This window comes from Scleropages formosus, chromosome 10, assembly GCF_900964775.1.
Source record: "Scleropages formosus chromosome 10, fSclFor1.1, whole genome shotgun sequence".
Classification (NCBI taxonomy): Eukaryota; Metazoa; Chordata; class Actinopteri; order Osteoglossiformes; family Osteoglossidae; genus Scleropages; species Scleropages formosus.
Genome location: NC_041815.1, coordinates 21,716,981 through 21,738,916, shown reverse-complemented (window position 1 = coordinate 21,738,916; position 21,936 = coordinate 21,716,981). Strand labels below are relative to the sequence as shown.

Sequence of the window (21,936 nt, the reverse complement as noted above, 5' to 3'; positions counted from 1 at the left end):
AGAAAGTAACAAGTGGATGATAGAAATGTAATGCTGTAAAATATGATTCCTTTACTAACATACTTGCATAAACACAAAAAATACAATTTCTCTAAAAGTATACCTGAGCACAGGTAACGGTGTATATGTAACGTGTTACTACCCACCTCTGGGGAGATCCATGTATATTTATTTATATAATCAATCCTTCCCTCCCTCCTTGTATTGCCAGATGGCATCTGTCCTTTATGGGATGATGGAGAGTTGAAATGCACTTTGCATTCCACACTTTGTAATTCTTCAGGAAGCACCCATATTTTCAAGATTTTTCCCAAACATAATTCACACCTGAGCTCTGCACCTCTTATGGAATTCTTAATTGTATAAAAAAAACAATGTTGATCACAGTAAAATGTTCAATAGACAAATTCCCCTCTAAGTGTTTTTGCATACACAAGTGTACATGCATGATCATATTGTCTGGTCAGCACTTGGTAGATGAGTGCTGACAAAATGGGTAACAGTGTGACAGTGTGTGCGTGTGTGTGTTGGAAGGGTTTCTATTCCCAGAGGCGCAGATGGCGCGGAGATTTGTCCCTTAGCTGCGGAAAGACGAAAATCCCTGCATCCACATTAAAACCTCAGCTTCATATTTGAATAATACACTATCTTAAAACCTTATTGCTTTAATGCAGTTTATTGTTATGAGTTAAATTGTTTTTTTTTTTTATAAAGAAGGTTATTAAAATGTTATATAGCTATACAATTTATTTTATGATGTGTTCTGTGGGGTTGATTAAAATATTGAGGAAAAACAAGCTTTCACTACTGATATTCAAGTCTGAAGTTTTGATTACTTAGCAGTGCCATCCATCCATCAAACATCCATCATACATCCATCATCCACCCATCATACAGCCATCATACTTATATCCACCCTTCCAGTCAGTCTTCCTATACTGTATGCATGTGTGTATGTAAGCGAACAAACCCAGTATGACACTGTGTGTCCTGGGTCTGTGTAGACTGGCGCCTGCTCTTCATCACCCTGGGATGACTGAGGGGGAGGGGGGGGAGGCAGAGGATTCAAACCCAGCTGCACCCTCCCGCCTCCGGAGGACACCCTCAACCAGAGGACCAACCCGTCCTCGGCTACAGCCACAGCCAGCACAGCCATATTCGAGCAGGAAACCAGCGCCCACCTCCCCCGTACGGTACAGCGCGCACCTCGGAGCGCGCGCGACTCTGGGCGGCACGCGGACAAAGCGGCTCCGCTGCGAACGAGGCGCAGAGACATGGTGGTGGTGGCGCGTTCGCTGCAGACGCGGCGCCGCTCGTGCTGCTGGGCAGCTGCGCGCTCCATGCTGCTGATGCTGGGGGTCCTCGCGATGAAGGGTGAGTAGAGCGAGTGCGCAACAACATCATCATCATCATCATCATCATCATGCCAGAGCAGCGGCGCGCGCCCCGTGTGTGCGCTGTGTCTGCGATGCTGTTCGTGCGCCCAAGCCTTTGGACCTGGAGATGGATGCGTGTATTATATGAACGTGTGAAACTGAGCGGCGGGCGAGGGGGGGGGGTTTTCTCAGCGCGTTTTATTTCTCTGCGTGTGTGTTTATTTCAGTCAGTGTGCGCGTTTCTCTTTCTGTATTTATTTCTCTGTCTGTCTGTGTATGTGCGTTTCTCTCTCTTTGCCCTGTGTGTGTGTGTGTGTGTGTGTGTGTGTGTGTGTGTGTGTGTGTGTGCAAAGGCCTGGAATCCCCGCACCTGCGCTTATTATAATAATATTTATCCCCTACAAACTCCCCGCTCCTCTTCCTCCCCTTTCGCCACATAAACACCCCTTCAGCTCAGGGCCAAAAATGAAACGTTTCAGATTTTCGTCTTCATTTTGAGCATAAACGTCTTCATCTGAAGGCCTTTTTGCTTCGTATTTCCACATCATGTGTCACATTAACCGTAGACAGAATGAAACGGATCTATTTATCTGAGCAGGGAATTATTATGTACCTCTTATTACGCATCTTCATCATTTTCCCTACAGGATTATAGGCCCACGTCATTTTTTACCACGTTTTGACTCGTGCACATTCCTGAAGGGAACTGCTCACTAGTAGCAGCAACATCAAACAGGTCCTCCGGTCAACTTTGTTCTAATAATAATAATAATAATAAATAATAATAATAATAACAAAAAGGACCATTTAACACATTTTGTTGAGGGAGTCCATACTGCACCCTATTCCGTGAACGACTCATGCAAAATACATTTCATTAAAATTCTGTATTAATATGGGAGAAATACTGTAAAAAATTAATTGTAATAAAATGCAGATTGCTTTTGTGCTGATCCGAATGCTTTGCTAGTTATTTAATTATGCTCATTATGTTGTGTTAAGCAATTATGTTGCTTATAGTAACTAACAAGTTACTCATGTAACTACACACGTTGTCTGAACCGCTTGGCCCATATGGGGGTCGCGGGGAGCCAAAGCCTAACCCGGCAACACAGGGCGTAAGGCTGGAGGGGGAGGGGACACACCCAGGACAGGACGTCAGTCCATTGTAAAGCACCCCAACCAAGGCTCGAACCCCAGACCCCCTAGAGAGCAGGACCCGGTCCAACCCACTGCACCACCACGCCTCCCCTTATGTAACTCCTTATATAAATGTATATCTGTAAACATAAAGCTACATAACAACGTTAGTTGAAATTTGGTTACAAGAAAGGACGCCTACGACATTAGACCCTTTCTATATGAACGCCCAACCCAGGGATGATTACATTTATCCCATTTCTTCACAAATGCACGAGATGTTCGGTCTGTGACGCGTCAGCGGAAGGATCGCCTTAAAGCGGAGCTCTAAGTCACGGTTTTAGAGGCCGCGTTCCACCAGACGTGTCTTCTCCGCTTGGGTTAGTGTTGCAGATCCACACACACATGGAGAAGTTTCACTTCGCACCTGTGAGCTGCAGGTTCACGTGACTGTCACACAAAGTGCGTTCTAGTACCTACAGGTGTTTTTGCAGTTATTGCTCTGGTGCCTCACAGGTTCACAGTGGGCACGGGTTCGAGTCTGGCTCAGGGTGTATGGAGTTTGCACTTCCAGACATACATGGAACAAAGCACTTCCGTTTCTCCCCTCCTTACATTTTTTCATTGAGCCGATGCTTTTCTCCACTCAATTTACACTGATAAGCCATTTACAGTTATTTGCCTATTTATACATATGGGTAGTTTTACTGAAGCAAGTTAGGGTAGGTACCTTGTTCAAGGGTATTACATCTGGAAGTGGGATTCAAACTTGCAATCTTTGGTTTGAAAGGTCGCATCTCTAATTGTGAGCACCTCGGCCGGGTCCTGCTCTCTCGTGAGTCTGGGGTTTAAGTCCCACCTGGGGTGCCCTGTGACGGAGTGGCGTCCCATCCTGGGTGTGTCCCCTCCCCCTCCAGCCCTGCGCCCTGTGTTGCCAGGTTAGGCTCCAGCTCGCCACAACCCCGTTTCGGACAGGCAGTTCGAGACAATATGTTTGTGTGTTGATTGCATAGTATAGTAGCATTTGAACGCATGCCCTTCTGATTGGGGCAAGAGCCTTAACTACTAGGTCACCTGCTGCCCCCCGTTATCTGTATACATGAATACTATACAACACATTTACATTTCCTTTATAACACAGTGTTTGTCTTTCTTTGACCCAAAATCGTATGATGTTCTAATGTCAGAAGAAAATACATTCATATAACATTTACATTTACATTTATTCATTCAGCAGACGCTTTTCTCCAAAGCGACGTACATCTTATAGAAAAAACAATCTGTGCTTTACATTTAGGAGAAAGAGACATAGCTGCAGATGTGTGATTCTTAAGTACGGTTAGTTTCCTTCACCATATGCACCGGCGTTCATCACTAAAGTTGCTGCACAAAACTTTACTAGAATCTCGCCGACTCCTAATCACCTTTCTAGTAGTTTTTTGAGATGCATATAAACATTTACATTATATAGCAGGGCCTTGTGTAACAAAAAACCAGTACAACAGCTTACAATGAAAATATACACCCTATTTCATACAACAGGCTTATTGTTCAGTACAGCAGTATTTTTGTGCCATTATGTGGTCAGTTGTTTTATTCACTGCCTACTATGCCTTTCATTCCTTTTATTTTGGTATTTTAAAGATGACATTTTGCATCCAGGAAGAAATGTTCTTTTTACCGTATGAAATCATGGTAATTCGCCTCATTCGGATGGGAATTTGCCTAACGTTGATTTCAGGGAACGGAGTATTGCGTGGGGAATGAATGTGCAACATGATGAAACAGCAAGAAAAAAATTTTTGGACCTAGCTGTAGTAGGTACAGGTCATATGTAGAATGATATTAATATATTAAAAATACTGTCAAATTGTTATACTAAAAAATAATACCATCCATCCATCCATCTTCCTCCGCTTATCCGGGACCGAGTCGCGGGGGCAGTAGTCCAAACATAATGATTATCATCCACACTTGGATACGAGGTGCGGAAAAGGACGTCTGGAAGGATGTGTATAAATATTTCGATCATATAAAATAAAAAAGTATCAAGTTGAGTTTGTCATAAAAAAGTATGTCAAAAGATACCATGTTCTTCTTCACTGTCATTGCTTATACCATCATTTAATAATGAATAAAAATATATTAAAACCATTTTTATCTTTCCATCTGTCAGCTGAGGTAGAAAAAAAATTACACTGGTGTGAATTGTTTTCTTTGCTGAGTAATCCATGCATTGTAGTTACATTTACATTTATTCATCGAGCAGACACTTTTATCCAGAGCGCGAACAATATGAAGAAGTCCATGACATCAGCGAAAAGAGAGAGGTTTGCACATAGACACGTGATTCTTGAGTACAGCCGGTTTGCCATATTCATCCATCTAAACTGGTGTACGTCACACGAGTAACGGCATGTAGGCCTTTGAATTATTAAAAAAAAATTGTTAGAAAAATTTTTAGAACATTTGTTATCATCTGTAATGCTGTTTTACCATAACCTTGGTTATAAGAAGTACTGCACCATCGGTTATTTGCATTTTTCGAGACATATCCATCCAATGATTGTAGGAGAGCTCCAGTCACATGGTGAAAGACCAAGGGCGAAAAACTCTCATCACTGTCCAACTGTCATTCCCGCTATCATCATCAACAAGCATCATCCTTCATATAATATCCATATATTCATGCATTCTTTCATAGGGAGAGGCAGCATAAGCCTGCAGCCCTGTGTTGGTCGTAGTAGAAGGAGGTTTGAGAATCTGGAGGGTCGGAGCCACATATGAAAAGTTTTTATTACTGTGTTATAGGTACCATGCAATGACGGTTCAAGCCTGACCTGGAATTCACATGGTGCAAAACTATGATAAAATTCAGCACTTTACAATGATCCAGTTTGCTCTTAGCTGTACCACATGACTGACTTGGAAACTTGGTCTCTATTCCTGTAACCTGAAAATACTCGTCTATTCTAGTGATATGAAGCAACGTCGTTTTTATCGGGTCATCAGCATGAACCATCGCTCGAGCGCAGGGATCTGCTTTAAAGTAATCCCCCACTTGTAATACTACTTGGAAAATTGAAGACAATACTTAAAGATGTTCTAAATATTTCTTTTTTTTTTTTTTGCATTTCTCTCCTAAGCATACAAAGAGTGGAGATCAAACTTAAAATTCAACTGAAAAACCATCATTATTAGTGTGGCTATAAACTGTCCCGTGTATCTTCGTAAAAAAACCTGGAGTACAGTAGGAAATAAAGTACCCTGAGTCACAACAGAGAGGGAAAGAAATTAATTATTCTCAAATACATTTGTCTCTTAGAGTTTACGATAATTCCCCTTAAATTTGAGAACATTTTTTAAATTTACTTTTCATTTTTTTCCTATTACTTTTGTTTCAGGCACTTAAGAATGGATCACACTACTGTTTTCCATATCTATCTCTTTCATATCGTATCTGTGTGCTATGGTCTACATTATGCATAATAATGTAAAAGGTAAATATTTCATTGTCATTAAAAGCTTTCAAATGCAGTCTGAACAAAATAAATTACTATATAATTACATTATTGTATTTGGAAAGGCGTTATATGTACTAAATATCTATGTATATAAATGTACACATATATTATATTTACATTATACAGTATATATTTAGATATATACTGTATATGCACACATAACTGTGTGTAACATTAGTCCTTGACCACTAGGGGGCAGCAATATGCAAGTATTCTTCATGCATTTTTACACGAGTGCTAAACATCCCCAGTAGATTTTTATACTTTGATAAAACATGAATCCCTTGACCCTCATCTATAAAATGCTAACAATTCAATTCTGAAAAGAGTCAAATGTGGTCAATAATTTACTGAGAGGTGTAATATATGGTATATTTTCTATTTGAGGGACAAAGGGTCATTGCAGGCATTGCTTGTACATGGTTTTATTCTGATTATATTATTGGTAGTAGCTGCACTTGGAATTTATGCTTGAGGTGCATTAAGGATAAGTGAACAGGCTGGGTAAATACATAATGGTGGTGCGATGCGTAGTGTATTTTTGTGATTAAGGGAATTAGAGGTTGCGAACTGACAGTTCCTGTTTCAAATTGTCATTCCTGCCCTTGATCAAAGTACCGATTGTGAAGTGATACAGTTCGAATACGTTGTTGTATAAATGGGTGAATTATTGTTAAAGCTGCTTTGGATGCATCAGCTTAGTAATGTAGGGTTTGAGTAAAAATAACACTGGCTGTACATTATTGAGTCTTTAACCGTGATGTTTTGCTGCAAAGTAACCATAATTGACCACAGTGACACAGCACCTCATAACGTTTCAGAACCGTATGAAAGCCAGTGTGCTGTAACCAAGTTCAAGATTAGTGGTGTCCTCGTGGTACATATGTCTTAGCTTGTGGTTATCTCCGTCTTAAGGGACGAGTTAGTTCGTCCGTTATTTGTGCGCATGCGGTTGGTGTGATACAAAGACCATTGAATGGAGATTGAGAGAGATGTGTTATACAGTCCCAATGTGCATATTAAAATAATTCTTTTGTGTGTGTGCGTGTGAATGTTAGAGTGGGGAAAGAGCATGTGCAAAGCCCCATGGTGGGCTTGGGATGCTGCCAAAAGCAGGTGAGACAGTACCGCAGCACACCCGGTCTCCGCCTCGGTGCAATGACCTTGAGTTGGTGTGAAAAGAAAGAGGAGGCAGAACAGGGGAGCAGGATGCGGCATGTCGAGGGACTCCTTGGGGAGGGCGACGTACTGCGGCATACCATGTCCTGCACCAGCCACGGGTTTGAGAAATCCCAGCACTGGGTCATTCGGGCATGACCAGCCTCCGGTTTTGAGCGATTAATGACTCAGGATTAGTGCGGGGGGGGGGGTTGCGGTGGCGCAGCAGGCTTGGCCGGGTCCTGCTCTCCGGTGGGTCTGGGGTTTGAGTCCCGCTTGGAGTGCCTCGTGATGGACTGGTGTCCCATCCTGGGTGTGTCCCCTCCCCCTCCAGCCTTGCGTCCTGTGTTGCTAAGTTAGGCTCCGGTTCACCGCGACCCCGTTTGGGACAAGCGGCTTCAGACTGTGTGTGTGTGTGTGTGTGTGTGATTAGTGCGACATGGCTTCAGTGCTGCGTTATTCCTCCCGGGCTACATCGTGTGCCAGAGCAGCAGGGGCTTAATCCTAGCCCACTCCTCAGGCAGCGCCCTGTTTGTTCCACCAACAGCATCGTCGTCTTCTTTGAGCTTTCTGCTCAACTTTTCACAATATGTTATAGAGCTGTGATTTTCCTCTTGCATGGAGAAATAGAAGAACACAGACACCTTCTTCACTCGCTCTACTGTTACTAACCGTGCTCCCTCCTCTAGCACGATGCTGAGATCCCCTGCGTTGCAATCGAAGGACCCAGCTTTGAATCTCACCTCCTCCTGTAGTACCTTTGAGCAAGGTACATACCCACTAAAAATTACCCGCTTTTATAAATGGGTAAGTCATGGTAAGTAGCCTGATGTACAAATAAATAATACAATTTAAAACTGATACAGTTGCAGCAACATTCGTGGGATTGTTCAAATGTATTTCTGTGAAAACGAGCGTCTGCAGGTCTGCAGTGGCTGCTGGTACGTGTTCTCCTACCTCGCCGCACTCTCCTAACCGGGAGATCTTGCAGCGTGTGCTCACGTGTGTGTGTACGCACCCTGCATTATAGTGAAACTGACTTACTGCCTGACGGAGGAACCAGCCTCGCTTGCTTGCTCAGCATGTGTGTCTGTGTATGAGCGCTTGTGTGTACAGTGAATTTGGGTCTTTTTGTCTGCTTTCGCCATCCAAATGTACAGAAGGGATATGGTGTGTGTGTGTGTGTGTGTGTGTGTGTGTGTGCAGGTCCACCCAGAAGAACAGGTGCTATTACTGCAGTCCCATCAGAGGAAACCTCGTCTTTGAGGGATAGGGGGTGAAACACTAAACTGCAGCAGTGGAAAAGCGCTGCGTATGCGAGAAAGTCTGAGTTGAGAGAGAGAGGATAGAAAAGTGGTCTGCGTGTGTGTGTGTGTGTGTGTGTGAGGGGGGGGGGCATGGGCGTTGGGGGGAATAAGGGCTGTGACGAACTTGCTGCTGCTGCTGCTGCTGCTGCTGCTGCAGAGGCCCAGGCTGATGGAGAGAAACTGCACCGGGAACTCATCCAGAAACAGTGAAAGAGCAGACTGCAGAGGCAGGGGAGTGGTGCAGAGCAGCATACACACACGCACATGCACACACACACACACACACACACAGGCGCTTATTATGGGCCAGCGTTGTCATGGCTGGAGGGCAACAGCAAGAACATGCTTGAAAGGGGTGTGTGTGTGTGTGTGTGTGTGTGTGTGTGTGTGTGTGTGTGTGTGTGTGTGTGTGTGTGTGTGCTGGGGTTGCAGGTTCAGAAGCCCGGACTCATTAATACAGACGCGACGGGTCTGCGTCAGCACTTCCATTACCACTTCGCTTTAAAAATTTTATGGTAAAGAGTTGCATAGTTCCTTACTCTTTCTATTTCAATCCCCCGATGCCCTTTAGTGCTTTAAGATGGTTATGCGAAAACTTTGCACTGAAGCCTCGGCCTTTCGTGGTGAAGTTATTTTAAAAGACCGTGCGGTGTCTTAATGACCCCTGGCCTCTGAGTGTAACTTTCCCTTAAAGCATCTCAAGGTAAAGCATCTTAGTGGCTCTGCTGCGAGCTGCTGCATCTCATGCAGAGCCTGTGTCGGCAAGTGCCGCACAAGGTATGTCGGGAGCTATGTACGTTTCACTCGTTCGGCTCATCCTTTTCTCCAAAGTGTTTCATAATGTTAATGTATCTGCAGTGATTTACCCATTTATAGAGCTGGGTAAATAAATTTTAGGGTAATTGCCCTGCTCAGGGGTACTACAGAAGGAGCGAGATTCAAACCTGTGGGTCCAAGGGCAGCAGCCCTAACCACTACACTACCATCCACCACCAGGGTAACTGTTACTACTGGTTACTATATAGAAATTTAACTGCTGCACTCAGTATTTAGTGAACCAGAACCTCAACCAATAGCTGCGCGGTAAGTTATCAGCCATCGGCCTGCATCAGTAACTGTTGTGCAGTAAATCAAACGCGTCCTAATTTTCCTATAGACGTTCTGTTCCGTGAAAAGACTAGACGATGAGTTGCTGCTCATTTTATGCAGAATAGCGTCTGAAGCAGGTACCTGGATGGGAGAGACTGATAATGTGCTTCCTCAGGTTGCCCTGCATCATCCATGGACGTGGTGGTGACTCACAAGATGAACGCCCTCAACGGCACCACGATCAGGCTGTCCTGCATCTTTAACTCCTGCTACAAGGTGGACAACAGTAAGTTTGCCATGAACTGGACCTACCAGGAGACGTTCAATGACACAGAAGAGATGGTGAGACCTGTTTCCTGTTCCTGCCCTCTCCACTCTCTCTTTATTTTTTTTCTGCTCTTTATTCTTTCTGCCCCTGTCAGCAATTATACTGTATAATATTGCACATACGTTTTTAATACTGGATGCATGCATTTTTTAAAATACAAATGATACCTCCAAGACTGGCTGTGGGACTAGTTAAACTGGTTAAATGTAAAAAGTAAAAGTGGTCCAATGTTTACCACAAGTGTGTGTCACACATGTAAAATAAGTGTCATTTCACCGTGATTTCTCACTTTAAAACTCAATCAGATCAGGTCTCCAGTCTTATACCTTGCGAAATGTTATAATCATTTTCTGTTTAATCATAATTGCTCATTTTTGCGTGCTTTCTCTGGGCTGTTTTTTTTTTTTTTTTTTTAATTTTTTTTAAATTTTACTGTTGTAGTCATGTTATGAACCAGACCTACGGTGGGCAACACATGAACCACCTGCCTCATATGGCCAATCAGTAATGAAAGTGTGATGTGTGACAAATTGAATTTCAAAGCATGAAGGGTATCAAATGGAAAACTTAATATTATTTTATGCTTCCATTTAGTATTCCCCTGTTATACATGTAGCGTGGTGTAGGGACCCAAGGAGGGCTCGCTATAGCGGTCTCCTCGTCATCTTCCTTGACCGAAATAAAGCTCTTTTGCCTTTAACGTTATGGAACTGGAAAAGAAAATGCATTTCAGTTTAAAATAGTAAAGCACCTCCACAGAATCAGTAACCAAAACTGGCACGAAGGGTGATGGAACACAAATAAAGCAAAATGCAACTCGCTGCAATTCAAGTCTTTTAGAGTACAGAACACAGTAGTAAATTGCAGTAGAGACGGCAGGAAGAAGGAAGCACGGTGGTGGTGTGCCCTGCAACGCATAAGCTACGCGCACATGCGTTGCTCACGCAAAATACAGTAACTAACAAATTCTCCGCTTCTCTCCCTGTTTAGAAAAAAGACTAGTTTGAAAGTAACTAGAGACACTAAAGCTAAAGTAAGAAACGCTCCAGATTTCTGTTAGTAATGTATATGCTGAACTCACTCCAAAACATGCAAGCTGGTACAAGTACAAACAAACTTGAACTGCTCACAGTGACAATGAGCTGCATTTTAACCTTAAAAAAACAATATTCACTTGGAATTTTCTTTGTTCACCATAAAAAGAAAAATACACATATACACACTGACTGAAACCACGTGTCCCAAGCGGGGTCATAAAAAGCCAGAGCCAAACCCAGCCACAAGGCTGGAGACAAAGGGGACGCACCCAGGATGGGACGCCACTCCATTGCAGGGCACCCCAAGCAAGACTTGAACCCCAGACCCACCAGAGAGCAGGTACAGGTCAAAGCTGCTATGCCACCATGCCTCCTGCGAAAAATATTATTTTCTTATAATTGCCACAGTTCTGTTGCTCCAACCCATCCATGTTTGCAGAAGATTTGTTCTGGAAAATTGCCTTCCCATGACTGTTTTGTGGACTTGAAGCCATAAAACAGCCCTAACTGTGCAGACATCTTTCCCCAACTGGCTACATAGAGGCAAATAAAAATAATTGTAAATACCATGGGGAACACTCACGGGAAATAATTATTATAGGATATTACAGGAAATTTGCCATTTCTGACTTGCTCGCTACATTTGGTTCAAGGTGGTTGTGCAAATGTTTCCGTTTAATACCTCGATCAAGTTAAAATATGTATCGAATTTTTATGAACTTGAGATGTAGACTGAGATATGGACTGAGTTCACACATTAAAATAAATTTTGCTCCGTTGGTCATGTAGAAAAAATTGCCACTAACTTTTTAATTAAAGTGATTTTTTTGCATCATGGAAATATCTTGTCTTGTTTGATGTTTCAACTCAACAATTAGAACAGCGTTCGGATAATGAAGGGAAACGTTTATTTTATCGCAGTAATTTGTGTCAGATATTCTAACAATTATCCAATTAATTAATGAATCAAAATAATAAGTCTTTTTTTTTTTAACCTGTGTGGGAATTCTTGCACTTTACCTGGGATCAAGCAAATGCCATGCTGATCCAGGCCATGACGGTCTTCACCAAAATCATTTTGTGCGAATTCTTCTTTCCTTTTCACGTTCACATTAATTACACTTCTCTATGTTTTGGTACCTTTCTGCTGACTTCTCTTTTCTTTTATGCTCAGTTCATGACCTATAAACAACGGATGACCGTGCTGCGCACAGAGAAGTTTGGAGACAGAGTGGTGTTTTCTGGGAACCTGGAGAAGAACGATGTGTCATTCACCATCTCTGATGTCCAGCTGACTGACGACGGGATTTACAACTGCTATGTGCGCAACCCCCCTGACCGCCAGCAGGGCAAGGGAATTATCAAACTCAATGTCCTCACAGAGTGTAGGTATACCTGAGTGTGTGGGGAGGTCGGGGAGATCGCGGAAATGAAGCTGCACTCAAACCATTTATGACGCTGTCTGTTACATGTTGCCTTTAACTCCCTTCCTTGCTCACTTGGATCAGACAATATAATATGATGCTGCTTAACAAGGAACTATAACTCCAGGTTTTCTTCGTATATGAAAGGCCAGTTTTACAAGAATTCAGGCTTACAAGCAAAAATACTTTGTACTGTAAAATTCACATAACAAGCTATCAACACACATTGAAGCGACACGTCTCAAGAGAACAGACATTTCACTTCTAATTATACACCTTGGTGACATGACACCAGGTAAGGGGACCAATCTCCTCCCCCACGTGTACAGGGGTTTCTCCTGAAAATGCCGGCCGAAGGGCCAGCCTGCATCCTTCTCTTAGAAATCTTTTGACTCTTTGTCACCTATAATAAAAATGATCTCTTAAATTGTAAAGTCTTAGGAACATCATTAAAAATAAAAAGGCAAGAAAAAGTCTTCCTTGTATTCAAACTTGAAATGATAAAACACAGAATTTCTTAGAAAGGCAGTGTCATTATGGATGAACTTGTGTGATATAATGAACTATTTCAGATCAAATGATATTTTATCAGTAGCTCAGCAGAGACCGATAATAAGTTACCAGTGATTATATTAGTTGAGAGAATGGCCTTGTTAGATAGTAGTCCAGTGCAGTATCCCAGTGGTCCAGAGCCTATCCTAGAAGCATGCTGGGAACATACACTGATTCACTCATATATAAACAGAATAACCAATAAACACATGTCTTTTGACTGTGAGAGAAAACATGGAGGAAACCCCCATGAACATGCAGAGAACATGAAAACTTCACACAGACTGAGCCCGATTTGAGCCCATATTTTGATTACAGCCCAGATGCTGTATGGTATTTGCTGAACTTCTGTGTCTCCCAGGAATAATAAAATAAATCAAAATAAAAAAGAAAGTAGTAAGTTATCAAGGGGGTGCAGTGGTGTAGTGGTGCAGTGGGTTAAGCCTGTACCTGCTCTCAGATGGGTCTGGGGTTCGTGTCCCGCTTGCGGTGCCTTGTGATGGACTAGCGTCCCATCCTGGGTGTGTCCCCTATGCTGTGTGTTGCTGGGTTAGGCTCCGGCTTGCCACAGCCCCGCTTGGGATAGGTGGTTTCAGTCCATGTGAGTAATAAGTTATAAGAGGGAAAGGGGATATAAAATTAACATGCAAATGTATGTACTGTGTAAGTGCTCTTGAACACATGGGTCTTTAGCCTGGATTTAAAGGTATGATATTTGATTCTGATATTGTAGACTTTGTTTTCAATTATATTTTCCCCCTGTTGAAAAAATAAGAATTTCCCATGTTTTGTTAAAGAAATTAACCTTTTGTTGTATAAGAATGCATTATTTATGACATTTTTCTCATTTAAATGAATGGTAGTGGAAAAGGTTCTTTTATGAGAATTCACTTTACAAGCAGATATTCAGGAATGAATTACCATTGTTATGCGGGGAAAGCCTATATTAATTTAACTGCATAACTTTGAAAACACTCAATATGGAAATAGCAGGTACCATATTTATTAGAGTAGTTGGATTCAGGATGATTTCCTGTTGTAGTACCCCTGAATAAGGGACTTACTCTAAATACAGTAAAAATGACCTAACTGTAAAAATGTATAAATGAGCAGAGCCAGGATGCGTCAGAAAGCGTCATCTGAATGAATAAATTTAAATAGATGAATTATTGCATGAAGCTTAGTGTGCAAATCTAACGTTGTAAATTACCTTGAACAGCGGTGTCAGATTAATTATAATATAAGGCTAGATGAGATGTTTAGATGAGTATGACAGAAATGTGAAAGAAAATTCCAAACTCCTTCAGAGCCTCACTTTGCATACTTCAAAGGCTGTTGTAGATTGTTCACGAGTAATGGCTACTATTCCCTGTTTCCTGACAACACTGCAGTCATTGTCTAGCCCAGCAAAAGTTGATGACTCAGCAAAGTCTCATATTTATTTATTTATTGATGTGAGAATCATCCTCATTGGCTCAAGTCTCATAGTCCTGCACCAGCATGCTGTCAGCTTCGATACACCCCGAGATTGGCTCTCCCTGGCCCCCCTTTCTTGTTCTCTCTGCCTGCACGGCCTGGCATACTCCATTAACACCGAGCCTTATGAAGTGCCAGTTTAGTCCCCAGGCAAATAATTTAATTGCGGTGGTGAATTATGACTGGACTTTGACATGGTGAAAAGCAGCATAGTGAGAGATCCTCAATGCTCTGCCTCTTTTCTCTCACCTTTGTCCACAACATCATTTTAACTGGGGCTGGCCTCCCACCCCATGTGCGGTCTGCAGTGCCCCCTCCACGGGACTCCACCATTGCAGTAGTGGTGGGGGCATCAGTGGGAGGCATCCTGGCTCTACTCATCCTCTCTATGGTGGTGGTGAAGTGTGTGCGCCGCCGGAGGAAGCAAGAACTCATCTCTGATGAGCAGAAGATAGAGGAAGAGGGCAAAACGGAGGGAGACGGAGGCACTGAAGAGGGCACCAAGTAAGAATTCCTTCTCTCTCAATAACCTCTATCCAACGGTTACATTCCTCCACCAGTACCTCTAGCCTCAATTTTTTCAATGATTCCTTTCGTGAGTTCAGCCTCAATTTGATACAACTCCTTTTTCTCATTTTCCATGTTTTATGATTCCTCTTTCATCATATTCCATGTTTTATGGCTCCTCTTTCCTTATGACTTCTTGATTCTTGACTTTTAGGACTACAGAGCAGGAAACTGATTTGTAAACGTAACAGCACACACACACAGACTAAGTCAATTTGTAAAGCTGTTGAAAATCAAAATGCAGCGCTAACTGACAGCCTTGAGTGAATAGTGAAATAGAGTCATATTTAACTTCCTGCTGTGGAAGCAAAGTACCCCACATAAGAGTTATATTTATATTATTTCCTTAGAGTCTTGTTTACTTCCACATCAAAAATACCGTAACTGAGACGTGTAGTTTCCCAAAATAAGCGTCCCAGAAGCTACCCCAAGCATGGGTGCAGCTAGTCCTTGTTGGAGTGCAGGAAAAGGGAGGATCTTGTTCCCTTTGTAGACAGAAAGCACGCTGAGAATGGTTTTGGTGCCTAATGGACTGGTCGTTCTCTTCTCTCTGCCTCTAACATTGAAATGGGAAACTCATCTTTAGCTGACGAAACATCTCTACAATTGCACCTCAGTGACTTGTCACCTTTTTTCTTCTTTTTATTTGTGTCTGTGCTGTAACATAACCAGGCAGATATAACCGGCCTGCACAATCCAGGGAGGCCCAAAGTTTGGTGAAGGCCCTCCCAGCCCCATTTGCTGGTAAAGAGACCCGTGCCTGGTGTTTTTTGTGGTCGTGTGACTTTGGACCCCTTCTCATTCCCTCAACAAAAAACCTAAACCATCATTTATAACATCGTTTGCCACTCATTTGTACTCCCGTAGGGAGCAGTGTACCAACCGGATATGTCATGACAAAACGGTAGTCCATGGCATCTTAGCCACCCATCTATATACATCTAGATCTGATGCACTGAAAAGCACTTCACCTTGAAAATATTACAAAAGGGTCACTAGATGTGCAGATACTTCTTGAGGGTAATTCATACAGGATGTATCCTCTTTCAGCACCCGATTAACCTGCTGAAAGCAGATTATTCTTGCAGTTCTGCGTCTTGTTGTTGCACCATTGCCATGTTGCCACAACTGCAGAGCAACACTGTAAGAACATATACTGTACGTGGGAAGAAACTCTTGAACCTTGGTCATCCCATCTCTGTTATGGCAAGTTATTTGTGATGCACTGTTGTCGCTGGCGAATGGCAAGGTTTGTATTGGTGTCCTAGCTGACAGTTACCACTGTATAATCATCAGTGCTTGTTTATGTGTGTATGTCTATTGTGGGGTTGTGTATGCGTGCACTGGCAGAACCTTAATGTCTCTCGTGCCAAGGGTCCTGGTAACAGACAAAAGCTCAGTCGAACCTTTTTTCTTAAAATTTAATTTATCCTTTGGAGCATCAGACATAGGGAACGTTGAACTGTTACCTTCTGCACCTCAAGCCAGTGCAACATTATGTCAAGTCAGCATTATTTCCTCCCTCACTACTATTCCATCCTCTAACTCCTCTAAGTTCTTTCAAAAATCAGCAAAAAGATCCAGACACCCGGACTGAAATAAGTGTCACTGTACCCATGTGGAAACGACTAGGCAAACAACTGTTGGAGCTTCTGCCACTGCAATCATATGACAGGGAAGGAGTCTTACTGTGAAGTCTCTCTGTGAAGAAGTAGTATTATTTATTTTCGTTACTGCTTACGAAGGTAAAATTGCCTATGAGTATAAAAGTCATTTAATGATAATGACAACATGTGAGCAGCACTATGTATTGTGTATTTAAAAATACAGAAATGTGATTTTCATTTTTTACATTGGCCAATTCCAGGTTCCAGGTGAATGGTCTGTGTCACACCTGTTGAGAATACTATATCCACCAGTCTTGGGTGCTCCATCCATAGGGGTCTTTGGGCAGGTGCTGACCAGTGACATCTCTAATTTTGCCATCACATTTTTTGCATCAAAAAAGAAGAAGTGTGACTTCAGTGTCTCACCCAATATTGGAGCTGTAGACCGGAAGTTTGGAGATGTCCCCGTGTATGTCTGTATGTTCTTTGTGTGCAGTGTGGATTAATTATCGGAACCAGGGTTCACAGTTGTTATTTTCTTTAAAGCTTTCCCAAAATCTCTATTCCTGTTCTCCAGACATGCATACTCCCTACCTGAAGATAAATACTGAACCTGGCTTGAACGACCATCCTCCGACCTGCACATCCCACAAATCCAGTACGTCCCACCCCAGTAGACAATGTTCTCTGCTTTCCTGGAGGTTTCTGCCAACACTGCTATCTTCTGCCACTTTGCCCTGTGCTCGTTGCTTGGAGATCTCAAACTGGAGAAGACGACCAAGTTCTAAAGTATGTTCTTGGCATGTGACTTCAAAGCTGTCCTCCCACTATGGCTTCTTCTGAAAGCTTTTTGGGTGGCTGGGGTGCTGTCATGATAAGCAACTTATCATTTTCTGGTACAGAATACCATTTTCCTCTTTGTGCCCATTCATTTTTATTTCATTCTCTAACCGCCCCAGATTCTTTCTCTTAGATACTGCCTAGAGAAACAGTTATTGTAGATGGAAGTTCAGAAAACACTGAGCCTGGAAAGTGCTGAAGACAAACGGATGTGAATGGACGCCGAATATAACTTACACGGGAGTGGCAGCCGAAACTAATTCCATTCTTTCTCTGTATCACACAATAATCTGTTTCAGTTTCTTTTCACTCATTAGCATTTTGGAAAGGGGCCAGTTACTTCCAATCTCACTAACCACTGGGTTGTAATCCCTGGGTTGTGTGTACAGGTCAACAGATGACATTCCATGGAAACTGCATGGCTTTTTTTCCAGACTTTAGTAGATTTCAGTAATAGGATGTGTGTTGAAGTGAATACGTGTGACGAGCCCACGTGCACATTTGTGTAGAACAGCAACATGCGCACGAGTGTGCCGTGTCCGCAGTCCGGCGAGTGACTCTTGACACGCGTGCGACTTGTGAGCCATGGCTGGCGATTACCTTTAGCATGGTAGCGTGTCTGTGCTCTTTGTGTGAATGTGTTGAGCTTGTTGCCTGAATGAAATCGCTAGGATTTCATCCGTTCAGTTCAGAGCTGTTATTCCAGGATTTTTATCCCAGCCTGTATTGCTAGCTGCAGATTAGCATTGCAACCACTGTAATTAGCATCAAACTTTAGCATGTAGACTTGTTTAGATACCTGTAAAAGTGTATGTGGTGCTGTGCGGTCTGGCTTCCTCATCTAGTCGGCGTACGTTTCTGACCATTCGGATCCAGGTTACCGAACCGAGGTCCCACACTGCCGTAATGTATGCAGGCTTTGGCAGACACCGGAGCCAGCCGATATAACAAACTGCGGTCTCGACAGGCCCGACTCGCTCCCCGGTTTAGCTTCCCCCTCTGCTCTGAAAGTATTCATAGGTTCGCAGGCCGTGGAGAGTTTAGTAGCCCCGACTGAGCTCAGGCCCCTAAGCAAAAACAAAGTGCTTTCCTTTCTAAAGCTCCTCCACACATACACACACAAAACACACCTAACAAACACAAAAACACACATATTCAGTCACCCACCAAACCACGTTCTCTAAAACTGCCTCTCAACAGACTACAGTACCCAGAGACATAAGGATGTGTACATGCACAGTACACCTTCAGGGAATAAAATATTGTGACTAAAAAGATTTATAAAGCTATATTTTTGCTTTTTATCGAAAACAAAGCCAGCACTGTAAACAGTATATAATTTTTGCTCTCTACTATTAACAGAAATTTTTTGACTGAAGTTGTTTGAATGTATGAAACCCCCACCACGTGTTCATTTGTGGTACTTTTATATTGCTACTGGTGAAGAACTGAGTTATGTGTGAACTAGGTTCAGATTTTGATCGACTTGTGAATTGCAGTTTATTACACTCGTTATGTTTCGGTTTGGGTGTTTAGGGAGAACTAAACCATTTTGCCCCGTGCACTGTGTGAGGAAGGATTTACAAATGCTTTTTGCAAATCTATACCTGCTGATTAAAAGATATGTTGCGCTGGCACCATCACACAAAATAAAAACAGACTGCCATCTTGATAGTGCCAGCTTCAGTTTTTTAGAGCGTCAGTTGTTTTCTTTTTTGTAACACATTTAAATACAGTAACAACTTTTCAGCTAGGACCAATAAACAAAGTTTTGTACAAGTACAAAGAACAGTTTTGTTTAAAATAAAAAAAAATGCGTATTGAATTAACCTGTTCTCTTTAATAAAATAATGAAATTTGTAAGTTAATGTTTTATTTAACAAATAAAAGCACACTTGTAGGTGATCACATTGTCATCCGTTGCTGAACGGAAAAAAGAACAAGGTTTGCAGTACGTTAGGGGTGATGCAGTGATTTTGGGAGGATTGGGGCCTTGGCTGTGAAACAGAGGCTCTTCCACTTAGGGCGGATTGTGACTTCAGTGATTCTCCTGTGTGGTTATTTATAAGGTTGCAAGCCTGGACCCCCACTGAGTGTGAGTCAAAGCTGGGGACAGACAGTTGTATAATTGCTTGTCTTTTGGTAAACTATCTCCTCCCCTATCTTTTGGTAAACTACTTCTCACTCAGTGTCCTTCCCTGTGAAACTGGCTGCCTTTGCATTATTTGTTGCCAAAGCCTTTTTTTTTTTCCTTCAGAGATTTTCAAACTTTCTGCTTTAGCGTTTACCTTCATTTTGAAATCTATAGTTAGGTGTTCCTGAAGTATTTTGTTGAAGTGTTTCGTGTACTCAAGTATTCTGAATGTTGTGATTTCTTGATTTCTTTTTTTCCACAGATTAGAGCTGGATTATTACCATCTTTGCTTTTAATATTCTCATTGCTGATGTAATGCCGAATTTGTGCTGCTTGACTACGAGCACTACTCTGACCCGAGCAGTCGTGAGCCATTGTTCTCATTTTTTATCCTTTTTTTAAGACTTCTTCAGTCTCATAAAATGTAGGAATATTAACGCCTACACATTTCACTGCCCCTGAATGCTGCTGCTGCTCAATCGGTGAACACTACTACGCGTGACAGAGTAGTCAGAAAGCCTCTTACAAGCTTCCTCAGGGAGATGCTGTAAGTCAAGGTCATACTTCTTTCCGCAGAACTTTTCCTGATTTTGAATTTGTTTGGTTCAGAATTTCTGAAGGTCCTCATTAGAGAATTCACTCTAGGAACCTGGCATGGACAGCGTTCCGCACCCCCGTTAACAGTGTTCTGCTAAGCCAGTCCCTGTGTGGTGTTCCTCGGACGTGATTCTACCACTGCCCGTTTTAGCCTTTCGAAGGCCATTGTGGAGCAACGGGATGGAAGGACCACATCACCTTCTGGAAGCAGTCTGTATGAAGGCATCAGATTTGCAGCTGAGCAGACCATTCAGATGCCTTGAGCATGGCGCAGATGATGCTAATACATCACTTCCAGGGTTGGTGGTGGTGTGTTGTCTAGTGGCCTTGTGGATCCTCGTGTGCTTTTTGAAGGATCCTGTCATTTGTTACCTGGCATGGCCTAGATGAGAAAAACAGGGTGTCCTGACAATTTTGTCTATACATTCAACGTAAAGTAGCTTCCTGTTTGAAAGCTTGTGTGTATATTTTAATCAAAGTAGGAATAAAGGTCCACACAGCTGTGGATTATGCGTTAGTTCCTCTGTAATAAAAAAACAAAAAAACAATTTTAGAGGGCTGGGAGGTTTCCTGAACATGTTGTTTTATTGCTGGCTGAGCTCTTTCCATTCCTTTATTCACTGACACTTAAGTGTCCGCAAATACCCTTGGTATGCGCCACTGCCTTGAGATAATACCGTATTTTATGTTGTTTACTGTTCTTGACAAAGAATATTTATTTGCAGAGGAAACCATGTGAAACGTACAACTGAAATTTTCTTAACTGAAAGACGCATGGATTGCTCGCTATGCTGGGATCCCATTTGATAACAGCAATTAGACTTTTCAATATGATATCTGTACCGAGACCAAATGGCACCTATGTTTAAAACTGTTAAAACTGCCGCGATTTCACACGGTTGCAAACATTGACATAAAACAGCAATATATGATGGCTGAGGACAATGTAAATTACTGTTGATTTCAAAGTAAGCAAAAAAATGTATTTTGTAAGAAAACCCGATGTATTCCAAGGTACTCACACTGGTCATGCTGATTTCTTTGGTGATGCAACGAATGCTGGGATAGTAACGAACCCAGGTTCTGTGTCTGCCTGTCTGTATATAACCATGCATGCCATTCCTGCAGTGTTTTTATGTGCAGACTCATTGATGGCCTCACAGAAGACACCAAACACCAAACTGCTTGCGCTGCACCCTGTATCACTACGAATGAGCTGTAATCACATCACTCTTTTCAAATAAACTTCATTAAACACGAAACCGTGTTTGTCAGACTTTCGCAGGTGTCTGAATTACTACAGCAGTGTTTAACACCACTACAACAGATGCCTTGTGCATTTAAAAAATATATTCTTCTAAATCAATGCCTCTGTATGAGAACTATTTTAAGTAATGTCTAATTACTTTCAGAATACAGAGATATAGATGGAAAATGATCTGGTCTGAACATTAAGCTAGTGTTAGCCAGTCACAATGAGCTGCTCTGTGTTGCAAACACTTCGGCATTATTCGCTGCTTGACAAATCTCAGATGGAGCCTCCGGCCATCGCTCAATCCGATCCCAACAAGTGGTGCATTTGTAGGATTTCAAAATGCCTCTCGTGGATTCTTCAGAGGAAAAAAATCACAATCTGAATAGAATAACAAGTTGTTTGTGTTTTTTGAAGGCTGCCAGCCTTTTGAAGGTCAGTCGTTTTCCATAAGCACTGAGCAGCACTTCTGTGACGTTGACCCCTGGCTCCCCTTCATACCCTGTCTACATGGCACTTCCTTTGCAA

The 21,936-nt window shown here is 42.4% G+C and overlaps 1 protein-coding gene across 1 annotated transcript; it reads left to right on the top strand.

The window, feature by feature from the left end:
• The first annotated feature begins 1,060 nt into the window (after positions 1 to 1,060).
• Positions 1,061 to 21,411, top strand: scn2b (sodium channel, voltage-gated, type II, beta). Its single transcript, XM_018748609.2, has 5 exons — positions 1,061 to 1,374; positions 9,770 to 9,936; positions 12,134 to 12,344; positions 14,720 to 14,915; positions 17,163 to 21,411. The coding sequence occupies exons 1-5, from the start codon at positions 1,275 to 1,277 to the stop codon at positions 17,194 to 17,196; spliced, it is 708 nt and encodes a 235-aa protein (XP_018604125.2). The 5' UTR covers positions 1,061 to 1,274; the 3' UTR covers positions 17,197 to 21,411.
• The last annotated feature ends 525 nt before the right edge of the window (positions 21,412 to 21,936 follow it).